Source organism: Propithecus coquereli, unplaced genomic scaffold (assembly GCF_000956105.1).
Source record: "Propithecus coquereli isolate 6110/MARCELLA unplaced genomic scaffold, Pcoq_1.0 Scaffold111, whole genome shotgun sequence".
In the NCBI taxonomy this organism is placed as follows: Eukaryota; Metazoa; Chordata; class Mammalia; order Primates; family Indriidae; genus Propithecus; species Propithecus coquereli.
This window is the reverse complement of record NW_012135081.1, coordinates 3,957,671-3,971,715: the sequence shown is the minus strand read 5'-3', so window position 1 is coordinate 3,971,715 and position 14,045 is coordinate 3,957,671. Positions and strand designations below refer to the sequence as shown.

The window sequence follows — 14,045 nt, the reverse complement described above, 5'->3', positions numbered from 1 at the left end:
CAGCAGAGCCCTCTAACAAGAAGGGGGCTGGCTCACATGCAGAAAGATACCCCTGTTTGCAGGGCCCACAGGACAGACCCAAGGACTGAGATCTAAGTTCCGGACCACATCAAATAGGAGTGTCAGCATCAAGCCAGAAGAGTACACAGCAGCAAACATTACTCAGCGTCTCCCCCAAAGGATCTCAGATGCTGTCAGGGAAAATCTAAAGGGTGCCATGTCTCCTTTCTTTTTCCCTGAAATATACCAGAGGTATGGATGAGCCTCCTGCTCTTTTATCCCCTCCAGAACAGGTAATAGCCAGGAATTGCTGCTGCCGTCTATTCCCTACATTCTCTGGGAAATGAAATGCCACTTCCTGGAGGCTGCCATTTCAGATTCCCACTGACAGCTTGGACTTCAGGTTCACCCAGGCTCCATGATTACTCCTAAGATAGCTCCCCCAACTACTGGTGAGGGCAGGCCACAGGGGGGGCCAACCAAACCCCAGAACCTCCTATAAGGATCCTTTCTTTTTCAGGAAGAAAGGGTTTATTTCACCTTAGAAAATTCATGTTCACAAGCCTTGGCTTGGCTTACAAACACCCTAACCATCAGCCTGTTGAAGCAATCTAAAATAAGCCCTCCAAAACAAAGCCCTTCTGTCCCCTAAATTGTGTTTCTCAGCTCCTGCTGAGACCTCAAGCACCCTTCAGGTCTTGGTGGGAGAAGGCTGTTTTCTGTTCATCCTACCCTAAGGTGAGGGCCAGAGAAGGGTTTGGCTCAATAACATGCCATTTCCTCCAAGCATACAAATATGAGCACTCACATACCACGCATACACATGAACACACACTCCCACCCCTGATCACTTTTCTGGGGGTGGACAGGGTGGTGGTATCAGAGCAGAGAGGAGCAAAGAACATGGTTAAGAATAAAACCTACATTAGGCTTCTTCCCCAGTCTTTTCTCCGCAGCATCCTCCCCACCCCCCAATTCTTTGTTGGGTAGGGATGGCCATCAAAAAGAAAGCCAAGATCTTGTTCTTTGGGACCAAAGGACAGACCCCTATTTCCTCTACCTGAATACAGTGATAGGACTTGGGGAGGGAGAACAGCTCTTACTGCTGAACAGTCAGGTCAGAGGACACCAAATTCCTTTGTTTCTTGAACAGCTCTTAGCCAAATTGGGACTAGTCTTAGATTGTTCCTAAGAGGGCACAAGGAGAGAGAACCCACTCTGACATCCATAACTCCTTGCTCTGTCTGGCTTTAGGAGTCAATGGCAGCGAGGTAGCCACAAACATCTCCAAGACCAATTGCCCAAAGAAAGAAGAAAAGGGCTTCATGGGCCACTCTCACCTAAGTTTCCTCCTAAAGGCACTTGAGCTGACCCCATCAGGTACCAGTGTGGCACGGGCCATTACAACACCCATGGGCACAACTCTTGCTCTTCCCTTGAGGAAGTAAGAGGTACCGTGCACTCTTTTGGATCCAGCCCTTGTCTGCTCCTCCCACTGTTTTTCCCTTTGTCCCTACAGTGTGTAAGGAGGCCAAAAAGCTCAGCTGCCATCCCTGATCCTATCATCCCTCAAATAGGAAGTGAGGTGCAGGGCTGTGGTACACTGAGGATCTATTGCAACTAAAAACTTAATTTTTGGGGAGAGCTGGACCAGCCATAGTCCCTGCTTTGGATCAGGACTCTATGCCTCCAGATTACCTGTATCCACAGTTTACCTGCTGAAATTGCTTTTGGATAAACAAAAACAAGAACAGAACAAACAAATCCCATTCCCCAATCTCTTCCATTTCAGCTGCCAGCTAGAGTCCAAGGTTGTGGGAGCCACACTTCAGTCTTGGTCCTGTACCTTGAGTTCCCACCTATGATCTCAGCCAAGGGTCCAGGGACTAGCTCCCCTACCCAGGAATGCTGTTAGGAACTTCCCCGAGATACTCATAGTCTCAGATTATTTACAGAGCTGAGGCTCTGGGGCCACTGTCCCCTGATGCACTCTTCTGGTCTCCTGGGTCCACCCCTCCAGGAGGGGGACAGGTTCAGATGCGGCGGTGGTGGGACCATCAGACCAGAGGGGGTGTGCTCTTCAGTAGATTCTTCTGATCACTCCCACCACCCAGGGCCCCTTGCGCCTATAGAGAAAACTGCCCGTCGGAAGTCTTGGACTGGCACCCTTGGCACATCCGTTTGTGTCTGAGTAATCGATCTGTCCGAGAAAAACACTGAGAAGAAAGGGAGGGTTAAGTGCCTGAGAGGAGAAACTCAGCTACCTGTTGGCTAGCTCCTTCCCCACAAAGGAGGCAGATGTAACATTCTATATCTCCTCAGCATGTGCAGAGATGGCATGAGCACGCCATGGTTAGGAAGGCAAGCTCTGAAGCTAGAGTGCCTGGGTCTAAATCCTGGCTCTATCACTTAGCAACTGTTATGACCTTGGGCAAGTTATCTAACAGCCCTAAATCTGTATACTCATCTGTAAAACGAGGCTAAAAGTACCTACTCACAGCATAGCTGCTTTATTCATCAAATATTTATTGAGTATCTATCTCAAGGCAGGTACAGTTCTTGGGGCTGAGGACAGAGTGGAGAACCAGAGGGACAAAGTCTCTGCCCTCATGGAGCTTTCATTCTAGTGTTTTGAAGATTCAACGTTAGGAGTGTGGAGCAAAACTTAGGACCTCACAAGGCATCCAGGAAGGGTTAGTTATTACCATTTCTCGTCTCTTGTTCTTGTCTTGTTTTGGTCTTGGCTCTTATATTCTCATGAGATCACATAACTGACCCCTGGACAAAGATTGTATCTCTTCCTCCAAAGTACACGAGCTCTGAAGTTGGACTGAATATTGGCTCTGCTCTTGATCTGCTGTGTCCTTGGGAAACTTAATTTCTCTGAATCTCAATTGTCCCATATGTGAAATGAGGACAACATAGCTACCTCATGGAGTTAATATGAAGATTAAATAATTTATGTGATGTATGCATGTTTCGTGGTACCTGGCATACAGAAGTGCTCAAGAAATGCTATTATTACTATTACAATATTCTAATGGGCCCTCCCCATCATCAGCTGCATGAGGCCAGAGAGATACATCTCAGCAAGGTGCTAACTCTACTATAGTGAGCAATGTCAGGTGGCCCCTTTGACAGGCAGGAATAGGGGCCAGTGCTGGTTCTTGGGGAAGAAAAAGTTTGTGTGGGGGGCTGCAGCAGGGATGGATGACCTGTGAGTCTTACCTGATGACACCGTTCACACTTGTAAGGCTTTTCACCACTGTGCACACGCTTGTGGCGTTCCAGGTGGTACTTCTGGATAAAGCGCATATCACATATATCACACTCAAATGGCTTCTCACCTGGCCCGAGTGGAGAGAGAAGTCAATGTCAGGAGGTATGTATGGTAGGGATCTCATTCCAGTTATTTTCTCAGAAACTTTAACTCTTAGCAATGTGTAGGCACCTAAGCTATCATAAATGGGAAGGGGTTCCCAAAGCTGCTGGTATCAGTGACACCAGACACAGAGCCATGCAATCTCTACCTCGTTCACTTATCTTCTGCCTCCATTTCTAATACTTCCCCTTTAAAATAAACCCAACTGGAGCCACACACACATACACACGCAGAATGTAAGCTACAGACTGTTCTCCCCTTTGCATACAAGCTAGAGACTTACCGGTGTGAATAAGGATGTGCCTCTTTAGGTGGTAACTGCTCCTAAAGGCTCCAAAGCAGTGTTCACAAACAAAATTTTTGGGAATCTTTACTTGAAAAGAACCATTTTGTTCCACTACCACCACCTGGAGGCAACAATAAGGTATGTCAGGAGGCCGTCCCTACGCCCTCTTCCTGGAGAGACCATTTTATTCTGGGTCCACTTCCAGCTGCTGGACAAAGGAACCTCTCTGATGCTGTCTAGAGGTGCTGTCATCTCCCATATTCCTTAGAGTTAAAAGACCTTCTGGGGAAGGAGGTGGAGTGGGAAAACTGTCCACCTTGTCAAACCCAACATTCTTGAGTAAGACCTAAGCCGGAGTCTGGCTGCCCCCCACCATGGGATCTCATGTTCCCCAAATGGTGCCAGATGTTCCAGCGAGGGCAGAGATCAACTACCACAGCAGTCTCTGGGTGAAATCAGGAGACACCTTCACTGGCTTCAAGAGACCAAAGTGTCTAGGGAAAGCTCCAGGATGAGTGATATTGGGAAGAAAGAGGAAGATTACCCCATTACTAAACTGTATCAGTTTGGGGATTACCCCATTACCTGCCTTTTTAACAGTCTTTTTTGAATGAGAGGCCTCAGCCAAGCTGTCATCATCTTTGCGGCTCCGGGACTTATCACTGTCTTTTCGGTGACCCTTTGAAGACAAATCAAATCTAAACTCACAGTCCATCTCAGAACACAAGATGAAACAAAATGCTGCTTTCAGACAAACAACTTACAAATGAGAGTAAACCATCTGCCCCAAAAGCTTAGGGAAAATATACTCTCTAAGTATCCTGGTCGTAAGGAGGTATAAGTATAGAAAAGGCCTTCTTTAGCTCTCCAAAATAACAACATTCATTCATCCCCCAGGTGGATCCCTTTTCCCCAGTTCTCTAAATGGAAGTACGAGGAATCAGAGCTTGGCATCTCCTGGCAGAGAGCTTGGGCCACCCGACCCCCAGGTGCCACAATGGACTCAAGCGCTGTACCTGACTCGAGCACCTCAGCACATCAGGGCTACCTGCCCGCTCTCCATTCTCGGCCTGCTTGCTGGCAATCTGGCTCAGCATCATCTTCTTGCTGGCTGCAGTGGGAACCAAACTTACACCTGCTAGGCCTTCACATGCCAGGAGACTTGCCTAAGTTGAAAGGAGATGAGGTGTCAAATCACCAGGCAGGGCAGGGCAAAAACAGACTGCCGTCCTCTATGGAACTACCCTTTACACTCAACTACAAACTGCTCCATTACTACCGACTATCTGCAGTCCATCCTCATTGCCAAACCTTGCTTCCTTCAAGAGTCCTCCCTAACTCATCTCACCAGGAACTAGTTATTTTTCTGTCAACTCTCAGCATTTGACTATAGATCAAATGAATAATCAAGTATCACTGACACCTCTGTCATTAGCACTGTGCTAGGTAATGTGTGCGTGATTACATATAACTGTTAAGGTGTTTCTAGGCCTTAACTGTGAATGGGTATGAGGGTCTATCTTGCTGACCCACTGACACAGAGATTCCTAGGGGACCTTCCTTCTTCCTCTCTCGACAGTCCTCAGCTTCAGAGCCTACTTCTTTTTTTTTTTTTTTTGAAACAGAGTCTCACTGTGTTGCCCGGGCTAGAGTGCCGTGGCGTCAGCCTAGCTCACAGCAACCTCAAACTCCTGGGAGCTCAAGCGATCCTCCTGCCTCAGCCTCCGGAGTAGCTGGGACTACAGGCATGCGCCACCATGCCTGGCTAGTTATTTTTTTCTATTTTTAGTAGACAGGGTCTCGCTCTTGCTCAGGCTGGTTTCGAACTCCTGACCTTGAGCAATCCACCCGCCTTGGCCTCCCAGAGAGCTAGGATTACAGGCGTGAACCACCGCACCCGGCCAGAGCCCACTTCTGATTGGCAGACCTCGCTGGTACCAACTATACATTCTATCAGTTTGTTTTACTGATAAATAACTATGTTTATCGGTAAAATTAGGTTATTTCTTCCTTTAGATCTTAAATTTCCTAAATGTCAATTATAACAGATATAAAAATTAAACCACTTAGAAGGATTTTGGAGTTGAATATACAATTTCTCTTGATCACTTAGGCCTGAGGTCCCCAACCCCTGTCTATGGCCTGTTAGGAACAGCCATAAAGCAGGAGGTGAGGGGTGGGCAGGCAAGTGAGTGAAGCTTCATTTGTATTTACAGCCACTCCCCATCATTCCCATCACCGCCTGAGCTCCATCTCCTGTCAGATCTGCAGCAGCATTAGATTCTCATAGGAGCGCAAAATCAAAACCTACTGTAAACTGCCTACCTGAGGGATCTAGGTTGCGCACTCCTTATGAGAATCTAATGCCTGATGATCTGAGGTGGAGCTGAGGCAGTGATGCTAGAGCTGGAGAGCAGCTGCAAATACAGATTATTATTAGCAGAAAGATTGACTGCACAATAAATGTAATGCACTTGAATCATCCTGAAACCATTCCCCCCTACCCCCGGTCCGTGGAAAAATTGTCTTCCATGAAACCGGTCCCTGGTGCCAAAAAGGTTGGGGACTACTGCCTTAGGCCATTTATATGTGTGCACATACGTTAACATTTTTTCACATTCCTTGCTCCACATATAGTTAAAAAAATTAAATAAAGGATGTTTAAGCAAATTTCCTCTTTCCATTGCTACATTCTTCAAACTGACTTTGTTTAGCCAGCACTAGACAATATACTTTCCTTGCTGAAGAAAAACTTTTAAGAAATAGTTGGTCATTCTTACCATTTACCTGTTATGATTAAAAAAAAGAAATAGTTGGTCAGCAAACTCCCAAATTTATAAAGAAATTCCTTTTGCATATCAGTATATCTTGGGATCCCTTCTTTCACCTTCAAGGATTTTGGGGTGAAAGGTCTGGAGTTAAAAATCTTAGCTCAGCTATTTGCACTGTGTAACCTTGGGCAAGTTCCTCCATCTTTTAAGTCTGTTTCCTAAATGAAAAATGCCTGTCATAGTACCTATCCTCACAGGGTTGGTGAGAATTAAACAAAGATGTAAAATACTTAGCAGTGCCCAGCACAGTTAGTGCTTAGTGGAAGGCAGCCTTCTCAGAACAAGAGTGAACACGATGCTGAGAAGTGGGTTGCAAACAAAGGAAGAAGGAACCAAAGGGCTCCTATTTTGCATGGGGAGGAGGAAGCTGTGCATGCAGAAGCAGCTGGAAGAAAGCCAATTATACTACAATCGAGCTGCCATCCTGGTGAGACTGGTAGGGGAGGTTTCCTGGAAGAAAGCTGGGAGAAACTCTGGGGATGTGTGTATGTATATAGCTTTTCTACCCAGATGACAACAATAGCCTATCTGGTCATCCTGTCTCTCCAATCCATCCTTGACCTCCACAATGACCTTCTAAATACACTGCTCTGATGTTACTCTGCTGCTTAACATTCTTCAGGGAGTCCCCTTTCCATATAAAGTCTAATTCCTCTGCAAGGCACAAAAGGCCCTTGGGTTACACTCTGCTTACTTCTCCAGGACATAACTCTCCTGCCCATCTATCACTATCTATTTTATCTCCCTAACTATCCTCATTTAAATCCTTTGCTCCGTAACTACTGAACTACCTGCAGTATCTGGAACCTCATCACCTCTTTCCCATGCCTCTAAGCCCCTGCCCATGCAGTTCATGTCTGAATGCCCTTCTCTGCTTATTTATCTAGCAAAATCCTATGCATGCTTCATGCGTCATCCTTTTTTTCCATCCAAGCAGAAGTATCATTCTCTCCTCTGCAGTATACATACCTCCATTATTGTACATTCCTTCAATCAACAGATTCAGAGTCTCTATTACTAGCCAGTCACTATGCAAGGCATTGTCACTATAAAAACGAATAATTATCTTTCTATCCCTCCCCCCACCCCAACTAGCCTGGAAGCTTGCTGGGGACACGGACAATGTTATTCATCTTTGTATTCCCAGCACAATGCCTTGCATATAACAGGAGCTCAATAAATTCCTGTTCAAAAAAAATAAATGAAGCATTCACCAGACTATTCACTCCCTTACACCCCTCAACACCTAATGTACCAAAGGTAAACTGAGCACACATTGCTTTGTAAATGTCCCATCAGTGCCTGTGATGCAGTATAGCCTACCTCCTTCATTTGACTGGAAGCTCCCTGAAGGCAGGGGCTGTGGCCTGTCTCCTTTCCTTCCTCTAGATCTCCCCCTGGTGCTTAATACAGAGCTTGGCTCACTGGGGTTGGTCAATATGTTGACTAAGGCAGCATTCAAGAGTGAAACTGCAAACAGGCTTCCCAGTGATCTTGAAGGAGGAGGACTCTAGAGCTTTTTACCTGAGCCATGCTGATTTTTCACTTAATGCAACCAAAAGTTCAGTAGTTCCTTGATCCACCTTTCCTTAAGACACTGTCGTTTGAATAACTGTCACCAAATTATGAAAACGATTCCTTCGTGCTTCTTCAGTCCTGTTGCCATATTGAACTTCGTCTTCCAGTAGAACTCAGTGTCCTCCAAAGGAAAAAAACAGGTGTCCCAAGAATCCCTGGACTCTGCCTGGCTCCTGCCTATTGTCTGAAGAAAAAGAGAGTCTGCCCGTCTTGATTTTCCAGTTGAATTCTCTCAATGAAGCTCTCGATCTCTTTCAGAAACCTGAAACCAGAAACCGAGAGGCCGCTAAGTGCAACATCCTCAGGCCATACAACGTGTGATGCGCTGAACTTTTTTCGCTGGGTGCTCTCTGTGTAGCTCAGAAAGAGGACATTAGCCAAGAAGAGTTCTCTTTCTGGGTCAGTAGGAGAAACTGGTCTCCTAAGCAAGGAGGGGTAGCCAACAGGAGCACAAATAACTAGGGCCTCCTATGGAGGAACTGTGCCAACAGGGCAACTACTTGGATTTGCCATTTTAGGAATGGAAGTGGGCGGAGATCCTTTGGGGCTTTTGTACTGAGTGGGCCGGCCCGCACAGCTCATACTCTAAAGACGGCCAGAATTGGGGTCCAGGAAAGCTCAGGCCATCGCTGGGCGCTTGGGTGGCGGGAAGAAACTAGACTGGCAGTGCCTACACGTGCGCGTTCTCCAAGTCCGCCCGAAGGTACGGAAACTCGCTGCGGAGGTGGAGGGCACGCAGGCGAAGCCCAAAGCGGTGCGTGCCGTCCCGCTCGCCCGCCGGCCGGCCAGCCAGCCAGCCAGCCAGCCGCAGCACCAGCCGCACTGACCAGGAGAGCAGGAGAGGAGGAGAGCGACGAGCAGCGCGCGAGGTGCGTGCTCGCGCCCGCGTCCCCTCCAAGCAAGCCCCCCTCTCCCGGGCCGGGGACGCAGCGGGACGCGCAGGCAGGGGGCGGTGTGCGCGCACGGCCTTTCCCCTCCCTCGGGGAGCTCCCTTCTTTCGCCACGCGCCCCTCCTCCCTTCCCCTCCCCCTTCCCGCGCGGCGCCCCACGGCCTGCGAGCTGCTGAAGCGCTGCCGTCTGCCTTGACTACACTGCGCGCTCCCTGGGGTGTGCTCCTACCTGCCAGGCGCGGCCTCCCGCTGTCTCCCCGGCCGCGCGGAGCCTTCTCCAAGGCCCAGCACACCCTGCCAACCCTGCGGCCGCTGCTGCCCCCGCCGGGCCCGAGGCAAGTTTACAAACACCAACCTGGGCCCGTTTCCCCGGAAGCACTTCCCCCTCCCCCTCGTCTTCTCCGACAAGCGGCAACATCCACTTCCGGGCTTGGGAGCTAGACGGGTGGGGGCATCCAGAGAGGGGGTGAGCCTAGGGACACACGGAGAGGTGCAGCTGGTGAGTGGGCGGTGCCGGCGCGCGGAAGGACCGGAGGAGGGCGGGTCCGACGGGCGGCGCGTGCGCCCTGGCGCGTGCGAGTCCTGGCCGCCATCTTGACTGAGGGCGGGAACCAGGGCCCTAAAATAATTAGGCGTTGGGTGCTCCTCGAGAGGGTTTGCTAGAAGAGCTAGTTAAGACTCCTTGAAAGAGCGCCGTCACTCTCCCTTCCTCGCCGACGTTGTCCTCAAGGCTTCTGAGCCACAGCCCCAAGTAGAGCAAGAATAGTTTCTTCCCAGCTTTTTCACGTAACTCAGCCGAGATTGTCTTTACCTGAACTTTCCAATGGGTCCAAATCTGCAGATTTTGGTTCACTTTGTTTGCATACGGCTGCCTTGCGTGCTCAACCACAATATGAAAATTAGTGTTCTTTCAGAGGCGTTTCCTGAGTAGCCCGAGGCCACACTGCTCACTTACCTGCAGAAGTCAAAGCCTGGTCTGTGTGCACCCCGAGACCAGCCTGGTTACCTTCTACCCGTTCCACCTTTATTCCAGGCCCTACAGCATCTAACATTGGCCTCCTCTCAGTGGGAGACTAGTCCTCCTTGGAGACTTGCCATGCAGGTTGGCCCCTGAGCTGGGCTGCGTTAGGAAAATGGAAACTTGAGCCTGTCTTCAAATTCTCTCCCCGACTTTAGCCATTAGGGAGAGGTCTTGCTAAAGATGGACTACGCAAATTGCACCTGATAGAGGGAAATGTCGCTTCCATTGAAGTCTTGATTTCTGCTGTAGGTGATACTAGGTTGTAAGTTTAGGGCAATTAATGGCGATAGCAAAAGAAAAAAAACGTTTATGATGAAAAAAGACCAGGATTCCAAAGGATTTTTTGTACACAAATTTCCTTGAGCCACTCTACGATTTGGGCTACTGAAAGCAAGTTCCTTGTGCTCTTAGAATCATCCTAAAATTGAGGTAAAATGGAGAGAGAGAGAGAGAGAGAGAGAGAGAGAGAGAGAGAGAGAGAGAGAGAGACAGACAGACATTACCAGAAACAAGTCTTTTAAATAATCTTTAAAAAAATTAGCTCATATTTCTTTTACAAATCCTCACAATACAGAAGTATAAAAAGCAAAAAAAATGATTAAGCCTCCTCTATTCCATGCTCCTGAAGGTAGTCATTCTTATCAGCTTGGTATATATCCCTCTAGACTTTTTTTTGTATTCATACAAAAATGTTTTTTTTTTCCATCCAGTACATATTTATTGAGCACCTGGAATGTGCCACACAGTGTATTTTAGACATCTAAATCAGTTCACATTTAAAAAATTGTTGCGTAGTGTTCCAGTTTATGTTTGTACTTTAATTTGTCTAGTCCTATCTTGAACATTTAGGTTAGTTCAGTTTTTTTTTTCTTTATAAACAGTGCTATAACATCCTTATATAGTTATCCTTTTGCATTTATAGATTTGTAGGTAGGATATGTGCATCCTGAAGTTTAATAGATTTTGTGAAATTGAATTGTAAAAGTTTGTAACAACTTACATACTCACTCAGATCATAGTTCACTGGAACTTCCAACACCTGTGTTGAGGGGGAATTTTCCGCTTAGCCTTGATATTGTTTTTATTTTTTTGTGGAGATAGAGTTTCACTATATTGCCAAGTCTGGTCTCCAACTCCTGGGCTCAAGTGATCCTCCCGCCTTAGTCTCCCAAGTAGCTGGGACTATTTTATTGCTTTTTTTTTTGAGACAGAGTCTTGCTCTGTTGCCTGGGCTAGAGTGCCGTGGCGTCGGCCTAGCTCACAGCAACCTCAAACGCTTGGGCTCAAGCGATCCTCCTGCCTCAGCCTCCTGAGTAGCTGGGACTACAGGCATGTGCCACCATGCCTGGCTAATTTTTTTCTATATATTTTTAGTTGTCAAGCTAATTTCTTTCTATTTTTAGTAGAGACAGGGGTCTCGCTCTTGCTCAGGCTGGTCTCGAACTCCTGACCTCAAGCAATCCTCCCACTTTGGCTTCCCAGAGTGCTAGGATTACAGGTGTGAGCCATGGCGCCCAGTCTATTTTATTGCTTTTTGACCATTTTAATGGTTTTTGTAAACTGCCTGTTCATACCCTTTACCCATTAAAAAAAAGTAGATTGTTTCTTATTGATTGGTAGAAATTCTCTCTATGTTATGGATATTAACTACTCTTTGTCATCTGCATTTAAAATATTTTCTCTTGTCCGGGCGTGGTGGCTCATACCTGTAATCCTAGCACTCTGGGAGGCCGAGGTGGGGAGGATCCTTTGAGCTCAGGAGTTCGAGACCAGCCTGAGCAAGAGCGAGACCCCGTCTCTACCAAAAATAGAAAGAAATTAATTGGACAGTTAAAAATATATAGAAAAAATTAGCCGGGCATGGTGGCTCATGCCTGTAGTCCCAGCTACTCGGGAGGCTGAGACAGAAGGATTGCTTGAGCCCAGGAGTTTGAGGTTGCTGTGAGCTAGGCTGACGCCACGGCACGCTGGCCCAGACAACAGAGCGAGAGTCTGTCTCAAAAAAAAAAAAAAAAAAAAAATTTCTTTTCATTTATCTTTCAGCATTTTTTGAGAGCAAAAGTCATTTTTTATGGGAAAATATTTGAAACATTCCTATCAAAGATGGGAACAAGGGGGGTGGGGGGCAAGGGCAACATATGTAACCTAAACATCTGTACCCCCATAATATGCTGAAATAAAAAAAAAAAGATGGGAACAAGTCAGGAATGTTTACCATCAAAACTAATACTCTGAGGCTGGGTGCAGTGGGAACACTCTGGGAGGCTGAGACAAAAGATGGCTCGAAGTTGGGAATTTGAGACCAGCCGGAGCAGGAGCGAGATCCCCCGCCAGCCCCCACCCAGTCTCTACAAAAATAGAAAATGTTAATCTGGTGGTGGTGCATGCCTGTTGTCCCAGTTACTTGGGAGGCCAAGTGGGGAGCATGTCTTGAGCCTGGGAGTTTGAGGCTGCAATGAGCTGTGATGAGGCCACTGCACTCTAGCCAGGGTGATAGAGGGAGATCCTGTCTCAAAACAACCAACCAACCACAAAAAACGAATATTCTGCTAGAACCCCTGACTACCCCAAAAATCTCATTATTTTCATATAATATATTCATCTATAAAGAGAAATGAGTAATTAAAGCTTGTGAGTTCAACAACATGGCCAGATATAAGATTGACTAACAAAAATTATATAAGTAAAATATAAGAAGAATAATCAACCATGAAATATCATAAAATAAATAGTCTCATCCACAATAAAAATATTGTTTCTAGAAAAAAATTTAACAGGAAAGTGCAAGTCATATATTAAGAAAACCATACTGTTTTAGTGAAGAAAAAATAAGGATTTGATTAAATGGAGAGTTTTACCAGGTTCATGAACAGAAAGACTAAGTACTGAAAAGACATCAATTTTGGCTATAGATTAAGTTAAGATTAATTTAAAGCAAGATTTTGCATAGAACTTATGCTGATTTTAAAATTTATATGAAAAAGAATAATTTCAAGGAGAGCAAAGCTTTGTGCAGTGGCAGTATCATAGCCAATGAGGTTTATCTGAGGCGAGATTATTGCTCACTGAAAACTTTTCCCAATAGCCTGCCACGACGACTTGCAATATAGTTGGCATTGGCAATTTTTGACGGCCCCTACAGGGACTGATTAAAAAAAAAAAAAAGAGCAAAAACCATTTTGAAAAACATTCAGTGGATAAGATAATGAGTGGGAAAAATAAAGCCATGAGTTATCCTTAACCACTTTAATGATATTTTTCTTTACACGAAATTTTAGAAGTTTTACACTGTCAAATCTGCCTGTGGCTTTTGGGTTTTTGTGACATGCTACCTCAAGATTCTTAAAATATTTCCCTGTACTTCCTTCTGATGTAGTTGTGTATTTTCAGTTTATGTCTTTATCTTAGCTGCAGTTTATTTTTGTGTATGGTGAGAAGCAGTGAGACATGCCAGACTTAAAAGGGACCAGAAATATAGAAGAAGAAGTCTTAGCGTAGAAGTCAGAAAATGATCTGGGCTTGCTGCCTTGCTACCTTTGTAATTGTGGACAAATTAGGTCACCCTCTCTGGCCCAGGAGTCCTCATCTTGAAAAGGAGAATGAATAAATGCCTATTCAGGCTAATTTCTGGTACTACTTTGAGGATCAAATGTGGTAATAGATGACAAGACTTTGAGAAGGAAAAAAAACCTTTGCAAATCTAAATTATCATTACTATAGATTCTTGGCTGATGGAAATCAAATGTAAGCAGAATGCAGCATTATTTTTCAGTACCTGTACCTCATTGATTGATTCAAGAAATGTTTACTGAATGCCTTTGTTGGGACCCTGGAAGAGGGAAGGTGGAGAATGGGGAAGATGGAAACTAACATTTTTGGGGGTGCCTATTTTGCATTGGTCTACTTAATGAAGGATACGACTTAGTTCTCTCCACCCAGGAATGTGCTGTCTAGAAGCAGACAAAACATGATATGCACAAGGAGAGTTAATGTGAGTGTGGAGTCAGTGGGGTTTGTTGATAAGCAGATAGCCCAGAGGTCAGTGTTTTAACTTTCT

The 14,045-nt window shown here is 46.0% G+C and overlaps 1 protein-coding gene across 1 annotated transcript; it reads right to left on the bottom strand.

Moving 5' to 3' along the window:
• Window positions 1–517: 517 nt before the first annotated feature.
• Window positions 518–9,339, bottom strand: ZNF740 (zinc finger protein 740). Its single transcript, XM_012654520.1, has 7 exons — window positions 9,197–9,339; window positions 8,024–8,339; window positions 4,685–4,834; window positions 4,258–4,347; window positions 3,666–3,789; window positions 3,229–3,347; window positions 518–2,216 (listed from the first exon to the last, which is right to left on the bottom strand). Exons 2-7 carry the CDS (start codon window positions 8,030–8,032, stop codon window positions 2,127–2,129), a joined length of 582 nt encoding a protein of 193 aa, XP_012509974.1. The 5' UTR covers window positions 8,033–8,339; window positions 9,197–9,339; the 3' UTR covers window positions 518–2,126.
• Between the last annotated feature and the right edge of the window lie 4,706 nt (window positions 9,340–14,045).